The sequence below is a fragment of the Microchirus variegatus genome (genome assembly GCF_963457635.1).
Source record: "Microchirus variegatus genome assembly, chromosome: 1".
NCBI classification, from domain to species: Eukaryota; Metazoa; Chordata; class Actinopteri; order Pleuronectiformes; family Soleidae; genus Microchirus; species Microchirus variegatus.
In genome coordinates, this window is record NC_139802.1 from 14,214,154 (window position 1) to 14,226,929 (window position 12,776).

General features: G+C 35.3%; 2 protein-coding genes across 2 annotated transcripts in view; one reads left to right on the forward strand and one right to left on the reverse strand.

Moving 5' to 3' along the window:
• Window positions 1-6,794, forward strand: part of LOC310935672 (carboxypeptidase Q-like) — a gene marked incomplete at its 5' end in the record, with an annotated part of 28,796 nt that extends 22,002 nt beyond the window's left edge. Inside the window, one exon of the mRNA XM_083899606.1 lies at window positions 5,966-6,794. Within this exon, the coding sequence (XP_083755732.1) occupies window positions 5,966-6,126 (161 nt within the window). The 3' untranslated portion in view covers window positions 6,127-6,794. The remainder of the gene's footprint in view (window positions 1-5,965) is intronic.
• Window positions 6,795-8,536: 1,742 nt separating this feature from the next.
• On the reverse strand, window positions 8,537-12,758 carry dscc1 (DNA replication and sister chromatid cohesion 1; the record flags this gene model as incomplete). Its single annotated transcript, XM_083887428.1, has 9 exons — window positions 8,537-8,648; window positions 9,690-9,838; window positions 10,208-10,362; window positions 10,461-10,513; window positions 10,651-10,789; window positions 10,883-10,973; window positions 11,273-11,407; window positions 11,537-11,705; window positions 12,589-12,758. 9 exons carry the CDS (start codon window positions 12,756-12,758, stop codon window positions 8,537-8,539), a joined length of 1,173 nt encoding a protein of 390 aa, XP_083743554.1.
• Window positions 12,759-12,776: the final 18 nt, after the last annotated feature.

A 12,776-nucleotide genomic window follows, 5' to 3' on the forward strand; every position in this document is an offset into this window, starting at 1 on the left:
TTGTCAGATTTTGGCCGACATAGTGTAGTATGACATTATGGTCAACGAGATAGTACAGTATGACGTTTTGATCAACGACATTGTATAGTATGACATTTTGGTCACACTTTGGACTAAACATTTTTTTCAAAACATTGTCAGATTTTGGCCGAAATAGTGCAGTATGACATTTTGGTCGATGACATAGTATAGTATGATGTTTTGGTCCAATTTTGGACCAAAATTGTTTTTTCAAAAAAAATGTCAGATTTTGGCCGAAATAGTGTAGTATGACATTTTGGTCAACGAGATAGTATAGTATGACGTTTTGGTCACATTTTGGACTAAAAAAATGTTTTCAAAAAAATTGTCAGAATTTGGACGACATAGTATAGTATGACGTTTTGGTCAAATTTTGGACCAAAATTGTTTTTTCAAAAAAATTGTCCGATTTTGGCCGAAGTAATGTAGTATGACATTTTGGTCAATGACATAGTATAGTACGACATTTTGGTCACATTTTGGACTAAAAACTATTTTTCAATACAATTGTCAGATTTTGGACGACATAGTATAGTATGACGTTTTGGTCAAATATTCGACCAAAATTGTTTTATCAAAAAAATGGTCAGATTTTGGCCGAAATAGTGTAGTATGACATTTTGGTCAACGACATAGTATAGTATGACATTTTGGTCACACTTTGGACTAAAATTTTTTTCAAAAAATTGTCAGATTTTGGACGACATAGTATAGTATGACGTTTTGGTCCAATTTTGGACCAATATTGTTTCTTCAAAAAAATTGTCAGATTTTGGCCGACATAGTGTATTATGACATTATGGTCGATGACATAGTATAGTATGATGTTTTGGTCCAAATTTGGACCAAAATTGTTTTTTCAAAAAAAATGTCAGATTTTGGCCGAAATAGTGTAGTATGACATTATGGTCAACGAGATAGTACAGTATGACGTTTTGGTCACATTTTGGACTAAAAACAATTTTTCAATACAATTGTCAGATTTTGGATGACATAGTATAGTATGACGTTTTGGTCAAATTTTCGACCAAAATAGTTTTTTCAAAAAAATTGTCAGATTTTGGCCGAAATAGTGTAGTATGACATTTTGGTCGATGACATAGTATAGTATGATGTTTTGGTCCAAATTTGGACCAAAATTGTTTTTTCAAAAAAAATGTCAGATTTTGGCCGAAATAGTGTAGTATGACATTTTGGTCAACGACATAGTATAGTATGACATTTTTGTCACACTTTGGACAAAAATTTTTTTTTCAAAAAATTGTCAGATTTTGGACGACATAGTATAGTATGACGTTTTGGTCCAATTTTGGACCAAGATTGTTTCTTCAAAAAATTGTCAGATTTTGGCCGACATAGTGTAGTATGACATTATGGTCAACGAGATAGTATAGTATGACATTTTGGTCAACGAGATAGTATAGTATGACGTTTTGGTCACATTTTGGACTAAAAAAATGTTTTCAAAAAAATTGTCAGATTTTGGACGACATAGTATATAGTATGACGTTTTGGTCAAATTTTCGACCAAAATGGTTTTTTCAAAAAAATTGTCAGATTTTGGCCGAAATAGTGTAGTATGACATTTTGGTCAACGACATAGTATAGTGTGACGTTTTGGTCACATTTTGGACTAAAATAATGTTTTAAAAAAAAAAATCATATTTTGGACGACATTGTATAGTATGACATTTTGGTAAAATTTTGGACCAAAATTGTTTTAAAAAAAAAATTGTCAGATTTTGGCCGAAATAATGTAGTATGACATTTTGGTCAATGACATAGTATCGTACGACGTTTTGGTCACATTTTGGACTAAAAACAATTTTTCAATACAATTGTCAGATTTTGGATGACATAGTATAGTATGACGTTTTGGTCAAATTTTCGACCAAAATAGTTTTTTCAAAAAAATTGTCAGATTTTGGCCGAAATAGTGTAGTATGACATTTTGGTCGATGACATAGTATAGTATGATGTTTTGGTCCAAATTTGGACCAAAATTGTTTTTTCAAAAAAAATGTCAGATTTTGGCCGAAATAGTGTAGTATGACATTATGGTCAACGAGATAGTACAGTATGACGTTTTGGTCACATTTTGGACTAAAAACAATTTTTCAATACAATTGTCAGATTTTGGACGACATAGTATAGTATGACGTTTTGGTCAAATTTTCGACCAAAATTGTTTTATCAAAAAAATTGTCAGATTTTGGCCGAAATAGTGTAGTATGACATTTTGGTCAACGACATAGTATAGTATGACATTTTTGTCACACTTTGGACAAAAATTTTTTTTTCAAAAAATTGTCAGATTTTGGACGACATAGTATAGTATGACGTTTTGGTCCAATTTTGGACCAAGATTGTTTCTTCAAAAAATTGTCAGATTTTGGCCGACATAGTGTAGTATGACATTATGGTCAACGAGATAGTATAGTATGACGTTTTGGTCCAATTTTGGACCAAGATTGTTTCTTCAAAAAATTGTCAGATTTTGGCCGACATAGTGTAGTATGACATTATGGTCAACGAGATAGTACAGTATGACGTTTTGGTCACATTTTGGACTAAAAACAATTTTCCAAAAATTGTCAGATTTTGGACGAAATAGTGTAGTATGACATTTTGGTCAATGACATAGTATAGTATGATGTTTTGGTCACATTTTGGACTAAAACAATTTTTCAATACAATCGTCAGATTTTGGACGACATAGTATAGTATGACGTTTTGGTAAAATTTTGGACCAAAATTGTTTTTTCAAAAAAATTGTCCGATTGTTGCCGAAGTAATGTAGTATGACATTTTGGTCAATGACATAGTATAGTACGACGTTTTGGTCACATTTTGGACTAAAAAAATGTTTTCAAAAAAATGTCTGATTTTGGACGACATAGTATAGTATGACGTTTTGGTTAAATTTTGGACCAAAATTGTTTTTTCAAAAAAATTGTCAGATTTTGGACGAAATAGTGTAGTATGACATTTTGGTCAATGACATAGTATAGTATTACATTTTGGTCAACGACATAGTATAGTATGACGTTTTGGTCACATTTTGGACTAAAATAATGTTTTCAAAAAAATTGTCAGATTTTGGACGACATAGTATAGTATGACGTTTTGGTCAAATTTTGGACCAAAATTGTTTTTTCAAAAAAATTGTCAGATTTTGGCCGAAATAATGTAGTATGACATTTTGGTCAACGACATAGTATAGTACGACGTTTTGGTCACATTTTGGACTAAAATAGTTTTTTCAAAAAAATTGTCAGATTTTGGCCGAAATAGTACAGTATGACATTTTGATCAACGACATTGTATAGTATGACATTTTGGTCACACTTTGGACTAAACATTTTTTTCAAAACATTTTCAGATTTTGGCCGAAATAGTGCAGTATGACATTTTGGTCGATGACATAGTATAGTATGATGTTTTGGTCCAATTTTGGACCAAAATTGTTTTTTCAAAAAAAATGTCAGATTTTGGCCGAAATAGTGTAGTATGACATTTTGGTCAACGAGATAGTATAGTATGACGTTTTGGTCAAATTTTGGACTAAAAAAATGTTTTCAAAAAAATTGTCAGAATTTGGACGACATAGTATAGTATGACGTTTTGGTCAAATTTTGGACCAAAATTGTTTTTTCAAAAAAATTGTCCGATTTTGGCCGAAGTAATGTAGTATGACATTTTGGTCAATGACATAGTATAGTACGACATTTTGGTCACATTTTGGACTAAAAACTATTTTTCAATACAATTGTCAGATTTTGGACGACATAGTATAGTATGACGTTTTGGTCAAATATTCGACCAAAATTGTTTTATCAAAAAAATGGTCAGATTTTGGCCGAAATAGTGTAGTATGACATTTTGGTCAACGACATAGTATAGTATGACATTTTGGTCACACTTTGGACTAAAATTTTTTTCAAAAAATTGTCAGATTTTGGACGACATAGTATAGTATGACGTTTTGGTCCAATTTTGGACCAATATTGTTTCTTCAAAAAAATTGTCAGATTTTGGCCGACATAGTGTATTATGACATTATGGTCAACGAGATAGTATAGTATGACGTTTTGGTCACATTTTGGACTAAAAACAATTTTTCAATACAATTGTCAGATTTTGGACGACATAGTGTAGTATAGTATGACGTTTTGGTCAAATTTTCGACCAAAATAATGTTTTCAAAAAAATTGTCCGATTTTGGACTAAGTATAGTATGACGTTTTGGTTAAATTTTCGACCAAAATTGTTTTTTCAAAAAAATTGTCAGATTTTGGCCGAAATAGTGTAGTATGACATTTTGGTCGATGACATAGTATAGTATGATGTTTTGGTCCAATTTTGGACCAAAATTGTTTTTTCAAAAAAAATGTCAGATTTTGGCCGAAATAGTGTAGTATGACATTATGGTCAACGAGATAGTATAGTATGACGTTTTGGTAAAATTTTGGACCAAAATTGTTTTTTCAAAAAAATTGTCCGATTTTGGCCAAAGTAATGTAGTATGACATTTTGGTCAATGACATAGTATAGTACGACGTTTTGGTCACATTTTGGACTAAAAACTATTTTTCAATACAATTGTCAGATTTTGGACGACATAGTATATAGTATGACGTTTTGGTAAAATTTTCGACCAAAATTGTTTTATCAAAAAAATTGTCAGATTTTGGATGACATAGTGTAGTATGACATTATGGTCAACGAGATAGTATAGTATGACGTTTTGGTCACATTTTGGACTAAAAAAATGTTTTCAAAAAATTGTCCGATTTTGGACGAAATAATGTAGTATGACATTTTGGTCAACGACATAGTATAGTATGACGTTTTGGTTAAATTTTCGACCAAAATTGTTTTTTCAAAAAAATTGTCAGATTTTGGCCGAAATAGTGTAGTATGACATTTTGGTCGATGACATAGTATAGTATGACGTTTTGGTCACATTTTGGACTAAAAAAATGTTTTCAAAAAATTGTCCAATTTTGGACGACATAGTATAGTATGACGTTTTGGTCAAATTTTGGACCAAAATTGTTTTTTCAAAAAAATTGTCAGATTTTGGCCGAAATAGTGTAGTATGACATTTTGGTCAATGACATAGTATCGTATGACGTTTAGGTCCCATTTTGGACTAAAACAATTTTTCAATACAATCGTCAGATTTTGGACGACATAGTATAGTATGACGTTTTGGTCAAATTTTGGACCAAAATTGTTTTTCAAAAAAAAATGGTCAGATTTAGGCCGAAATAGTGTAGTATACCATTTTGGTCAAACGACATAGTATAGTATGACGGTTTGGTCACGTTTTGGACTAAAAACTATTTTTCAATACAATTGTCAGATTTTGGACGACATAGTATAGTATGACGTTTTGGTAAAATTTTGGACCAAAATTGTTTTTTTGTTTTTTAAAAATGGTCAGATTTATGCCGAAATAGTGTAGCATGACATTTTGGTTGACAACATGGTATATAGTATGACGTTTTGGTTACAATTTGGACTAAAAACTAAATTTAAATTTTCTTTTCAAATTTTGGACGACATTTCTGTGGTATTTTGGACCAAAAAATATTTTTTTTAAGTAACATATAGGAAGACGTTCTTGTCCAATTTTGAAACAAAAAAAATGTTTTCTAAAAAATTGTTAAATTTTGGACAACAGAGTATAACATTACGTTTTTGTCCAATTTTGGACAACATAGTATAGTATTTTGTTTTTGTCAAATTTTGGACGACATAGTATTGTATGACATTTTTGTCCAATTTTGGACCAAAACTTAAAGAAAAAAAAAAAAAAAAGTCAAATTTTGGACTACATATACTAAGGAAATGCCCTCCTCGACAGATTCAAAAAAGTTTGTTTTTAGATATTAAATCTAACAGCTTATATTTTTTTGTCTCTCCTTCTCTCGTCCAGGTGCCAGCCTCCATGTGGCAGACAGTCGATATTTTTGGTTCCATCATAGTGAGGGTGATACCATGACTGTTCAGGACCCTCAAGACATGAACCTGTGCTCAGCACTGTGGGCAGTTGTTGCCTTTGTTGTGGCAGACCTGCAGGACATGCTCGACCGGTAGCCACATCACACAGGAGTCTGTTGACGGTTTTTAATGAACCAATACTCATGATCCAGTTAACTGAAAATAACTGCTTTGACCTATGTGCAAGACTTTGAGTGACACTACGGTAATCATAAACTTTTTGTAAATATTATTCACGTACACACCCACACTTATAAACATAGGGCCCAGGTTGAAAAATACTGTAATTCCCCTTATTTTGCCCACGAGTAATAACTACTTCAGTGTTGGAGTTAAGAATTCCAACATCTTCAATTATGTTTAGATTTCTTTTTCTATTTGGAAACATTAATAATGTAGTACAAAATTCCTTTGAATGAAGCCAGTCTATTCAAATGTAGCTCCATTTTGTAATTACTGTATGCTTTCACTTAAATGTTAGGCTTAACACTAAAAGGTGTTCCCCAAGGTGTTTCCCCAAATGAAAATGAATAAATAACTTGACTCTTTTAATTAACAAATGAACATAAGAAAGCACTTGAGCTATCTGAAATCTGCGCCAATTTTACCACCAGTTGTTCCCTATAGTCTCAAGACATTGGGTCGTAAACTGGTGAACCCGTTTTTTGTTTTAATGAGAAAATAAAAGTTCACCTCCTCCAATCCCGCAGTTTTAATATGATCACTTTGGTTGGTGTTTTAATTTGGCACAAGCTCGCTCTGGATGTATTTTTCCATAGAAGTTTGTGTTGTGTTGTTATGGCCCATACATGTATTTTTACCCTTTATCTTTGAATAAATCATCTGGTAACTAACTGTAATGTAATGAGTGTGAATATCTGCTTGCAATTTTATTATCTCAAGAACCACAAGACCACAGAGAAACTATCATCTTTATGAGCAATTAGAGCAGATGCCATTGAAGTTCTTTGGTGGTATCTCAGCATATTCATGGGTACAGAGCCAGAGTGAACACTGGCCAAAAAGCGTAGATAAGGAAAAACTACATTGAGCTACCGTGAAAAAAGAAAGTAAAAAAAACAGCATCTGTGAGGCCATGGACAGAATCACTATAGGACTACGTTACAGAGAGAATAGAGAGTGCTACAGAGCTAAGAAGAAGCAATGATGGTGAATGTTTAATTAGCGAGATGCTGTTCTGGGGCAACGAGACACAAAACCACCATCTCTATGCAGTATGCATAAGAATGCAGAAGCAGGGTGAGTCAACATGGGTGAAGAAATTATTAAAGTACCAAGAAAAAAAGAGAAGAAAGATCATACAGAGGAACAGAAGTAAAGGCAATTCCTCGTTGTTATACGTCATGCAGTCCAACAGAAAAGATTTCACAAACACATTCTTACAAAGAGCTGGGAGTGCTTTACCCCCAAGAACTGATAAGTTGGTACTCCCTTTGGATGATGTCAGGGTTAGTCAGCTAAGCAGCACAGATAACGTAATATTGAAAACACAGATGTGTTGTGTTGAAACAATGCTGTGTAGTTTTTAGTGTCTGGTCCATGTTCTCTCCCATGCCAGTGACACTGATTTATACTCAGACAGTTATTTTAGTGAAGGGTCAGGCTCACGGTGAGTCACACACACGTGGAACTGTGACTTGTACAATTAAATGCACACGCTCAACATCAATGTCTGACAGACTGGGCTGTTTACACAATGTAAAGAGGCTGGGAATTACATTTAAATATGTCTGTGCTTTGTATAGTAGGTGGGTTTACAGTATACACTCCTGCATTAAGCATAGTGATTTGTAGTTATTGACCTCTACTCGCCCTCAGAGAACTGACCATACAGCCTACTTTATGATGCTTCATTTGAATAAATACAGCTTGAAATGTCTAATCTAATTTCTAATTGACAAATCCTCTTGTCAATTCATTGATCAACCAATTGTTGACCGAGACAGGGATCCAGTCTGAAGAAACAAGGTAAGCCAAAAAGAAAGAAAAACAACAACAAAAATAAATATGTTGGTAAACAATTGATAAAAGAAAGGACAAGGCCGGTGGAACAACATAGTTATAAGAAAAACATCATAAACTTGCTCATACCTCGTGTGGCCTACATTATCAGCACAGTATGCCACCCTGTGGACAACCTCTGGTACAACAACTGTATTATACTCCATGCTGAAAGTGAGACTTACAACTCAAGATAATTGAAGACAATAAGAGAGAGAAAGAATAGATTATATATATTAAAACAGTTCACTTTATTCTCAGTGTGTAATAATTTTAGAGACAACATAAAAATAGAAATAAAGATTACGTTTACTTTCCGTGACAACAGCTTTTTAACATTTGAACCTGCTGCAATAATAGCTTCTTCATACACTTTTACAATCCTAATGGCATTTTCAGGGAAGTTCTTAGTTAGTCGTAATGGTGATAAACAAAACCACATGTAATGTCCACATGTAAATGCACTGCTGGACGATGGAGCTGTTCATGTGGCTACAGGCCTTCTGGAGTTGAAGACCTTGATCCCGTTTTGCATTGATGACCGAGCATATTTTGTGAGGAGGGCTCCAGTGGTCTGTTTCTCTCCGCACAGGTCTCTGGACAAAGTGAAACAAGACACAAATATAATGAACCAGGTGAATGAGGAGGGCAAAAAGAAATTAAAAATCAGGTGGTTAATGTTATTAAAAGTCCAGTCTATCACTTTTATGCTGCGCTTCCATCATGGTACGGTTCAGCACAGTACTGTACTGTTTGGAATGGTAAATTCCTGGGTCATGCATGAATCTTAACTGACAACAGTGCCTTTACTTGGTAGGTGGAGTGTGGGCTGTGTTAGAATTTGATATGTACCTAAAGGAGTCATATTATACCCTATTTCTCTAGTTAAACTAGTTCCCTGGTGTCCTAATGAACATGTCTGTGACATGCTTTGGTCAAAATACCATAAGGATGACGCACCACCACAGGAAATGGCATCAGCCACAGAGGCTACTGGGAGCTAACAGCAGTTAGCATTTGGAAAAGTGATAATTTGCAGGCTCTAGCAGGCACATTGCCGTCATATATCACATGTATCCACTGGACAGATAAATCCTCTGAGGCTGGAAGTTTGTGTAGGACTCTGTGCTGCACTGTGGAGCCAAGAATAGAACTTTTCGTGGACTTCCGGTTTTTGGATACTGTTGCCCTCGCCAGCACTCTTACGGACAAACACACGCTTTTACGGACAAAGCGGAGTTCCACGAGACAACAATTCCAGGGATTTTAGGGCGGAATTTACCGCCCCAATGAGCGCAGAAGTCAACATTGCGTGTTTCATCTCCTGTACTTAGACTGAGGAGGACAACAACATGAGTGAGTCATATTTTTTCACACTTTGCCAACTGGTGGGACCTCCAGAGTCTGATTAAAGTCAGTCAGAGAATGATTAAAAGTTGATTTTGCATAATATGGGACCTTTAAGGTGAGGACCTTGCTTCAGGGTGACCGCCATTTTGCACCACCATGTTTCTATAGCAGCTGGAATTGACATTCGTTTTGAAGCAGAAGCTTACTACGCCCACATCTCACCATAAGATGTCACTAATAGTACACAGTGGACCTTTAAATGCTATAGCATAGCTGTTGACACCCACTGTATGTATGGTGTGATGTCATCTTCTGTCCACTTCTCTCTGAGTGTGAAGAGGTGGTTGAAGCGCTCCAGCGTGTCCTCTGGGAGATCGTCCACTCGCAGCAGGCAGATGGTCTCTGGATGGGACGTGCGGTCAACCAAGGCAACACTCTGGAAGATTTACACACAGCTGTCAGCACTCCGTTTACATTCTTGGCAAGGTCAATCGGTAGAAACGAGTGCAGAGAAACAGCTGCAGCAGGTCGCACTTTTGTCACAACATCAAGATTAGCCAAGGTTAGTTTTAGAAGTATGCAACAAAAATGCTGCATATTGAGTCTAGTTTGTAGGCATTTGGAAACTGAACTGTAAACCAAACGCAGCAGTATAATTGTCTTGAAAAACATTTTCCTGAAAACAGAGACAAGTAGTCTGACTCCAACAAGCCACATCACTCTACGGTGTGGTCTGCAAAGTGTAGACACAGCACAATGAAAACTACATCAGTAGTATAACAGTGTAAGTGAGGTACAGACCAACCTTTAGCTGGTCCAGTCTTGTGCTCATGCCGTCTGGAACACTCTGCTGCCAAACCTCCTGAAACTCTCCCAGGTTGAACTTGACTGCATTCTGCAGCAGCATTAGTGCTATCCCTCGACAGACTTTATCTTCATGCAATACATAAAACACTTTATCTGTATAGAGGAAGAAGGAGACACATATTTTAGTATAGTAGTAGATTGTTAAAGAAAAGAAATCTCATAGTCTGTCAACTGTATCTCCATAGTTTTACCGTTTTCAGTATAACGTTTCCCATAGCAGTTCAAACAATGCTCGATCATCTCTCTGTGAATAAAAGATGATTATTGGAGCATGGCTCAAAGTAGTTATACATTACTGTACCTACTGTACTACTAACAACGTTAGCTCATCAACATGCTGCTTTTGCTTTTAGTAGATTTTTACTTTTGGCTTAAACTTACTTGGGCTCCAGTGGGGCTAACTCTTCCAGACTGGTTTGAAGGGGAACCCTGTTAAAGGACCAAGACTCAGAATCCACCAGCTGAGTCACATGACCGAGCAGCTTCATCTCATAGTCAAAGTCCAGCACCCGCCAGAAGCCTAAAAGAAAGAAAGAAGCTCTCATACAATTTCATATAACATTAATGATAAATACCTTTGAATGGGATTTATATCACAATAGTCACTGTTTACCATCTATCTGGCAAGCGTGGATGGTTTCTAAGTGGGCCTTTATCTCCTCTTCACTGGCCTGGATCCTCTCCAACAGATCCTGCATTGTGTACTGACAATATAGGAACACATAACAGCAGTAACAGCCATTATAGCACATTTACAATATGAATTCAATAAGAAAGGTACACGTTGTGAACAGATACTGACACAGAAGCCCAACAATCAGTTAATTCTGCATTGATATTTAATCTAACAAAGACCATTTACAGTAATCAAATGCTTCTGATGTGTAAATGTCACTGAACCTTGCTGATGGCTTACATGGTGACAGAATTCTATTAATTTAGCATACATGTCCTATATTTACATACTAATTGCAACCAAATGTTCATAATGAATATGTTTTACCCTGTTCTCTGTGCTCTCCTCCTGCCCTCCCAAAGCAGGTCCTTCATAAGGATTCTCCATTAAAAGCTTTGTCATTTTCCTCAGCTTAGGGTGTCTTTTTCTCAGTTCCCAATAGCTGTTGCAAAATCCCCAGATCTAGAAAACAAGTATAATCATTCAATGCACATGGATCTTGGACTCATCCAACAATTACAAGCATATTTCCAGCATGTTTGTGTGGGTTTTTCTTGATTACAGTTGCTCATATGTGTGGGATTTCCTTACCTGAGTGTGCACCACCTGAGAGCTCTCCTGGTCATTAGGAAGTTGATCTGGAGTTTTACATCCTGGTGCAAACAACAGCAGGTTGGACGTGTCGGCTATTCTAAGATCATAAGTCTTGTCACCACTACAGAGCACCGCATGCTCATCTTTATCCCCCCGAATCACCAGACTGCAAAAAAAGACATTTGAAATTGTTGTTTATCAGTTACATTCAACGGCGTATTTACACCTATCTGGCTTCTACATCCTGTGGCACAGCACTGCAAAGATGTTCTAATTATCGTCATCATTTTACTAAAACATGAAACTTGAACTAATTGAAATGCAAAACACAGTAGTTTGTTCTGGGCATACAGACTGGTAATGCATTAGTTAAAAAAAGAAAAGAAAAAAAGGGGGTCACATGAATTGAAAGCTATTGACAAATTTGTATTTTGTAAAATATTTATATCCGTATTAAATATTGGAAGCAGTAAAGTACAAAAATGTTGATATAAGACTTATGTAAAATATATGAAGCAGTCCAGGAGCTGTGTACTACAAACTAGCATAGATTTAGAGTCAGTTTATTTATTACACACATACTGTAAACTCATTTATGATGTCTGAGTGAAAACCACGTTAGAGGATACACTTGTTGAACAATATAAAATCAACCTTAAAATGAACTATTAAATTAAATATATTCACAGATTCGAAGTTACTGACATTTATTTCTGATCAATATTCCCAGAAATTATATAAACGCAGTTTTTAAACAAAGTGGTGAAGCATCATGCAAAGCTAATGACACTACACTGTATTATGTTGATGCTATTGACATTTATTTATAATAAATAATCCCAGAAATCATATAAAGCAACATTAACTCGAACTGAGTGGTGAAGTATAATGTACATGACACCAATGAGCGGTACATAACGTTTGACGACACTACACTGTATTATAGGGAAGTGGTTGTATATTTTTTTTTTAAAATATCTTTTTTCGACTGTTTTCGACTTTGTAGACGGCCCCTGGGCTCCGGTGTAGCTTGTTGTCTGTTAGCTTACCTATGACCAACCTCGATGTGCTTACAAAGCGTGTCGTCCAGCTCCACCAGGCAATAATCTGCAGAGGAAACATTTTCCCCAAAAGAAAGACAGTGGATTGTTTTGTGTAGATCCTCCTCTTTCAGTTTAGCGATCTCCAGTGTCGCCTGCACCTCCTCTAAAGTTCTCATTTTGAGATCAAGTCGATA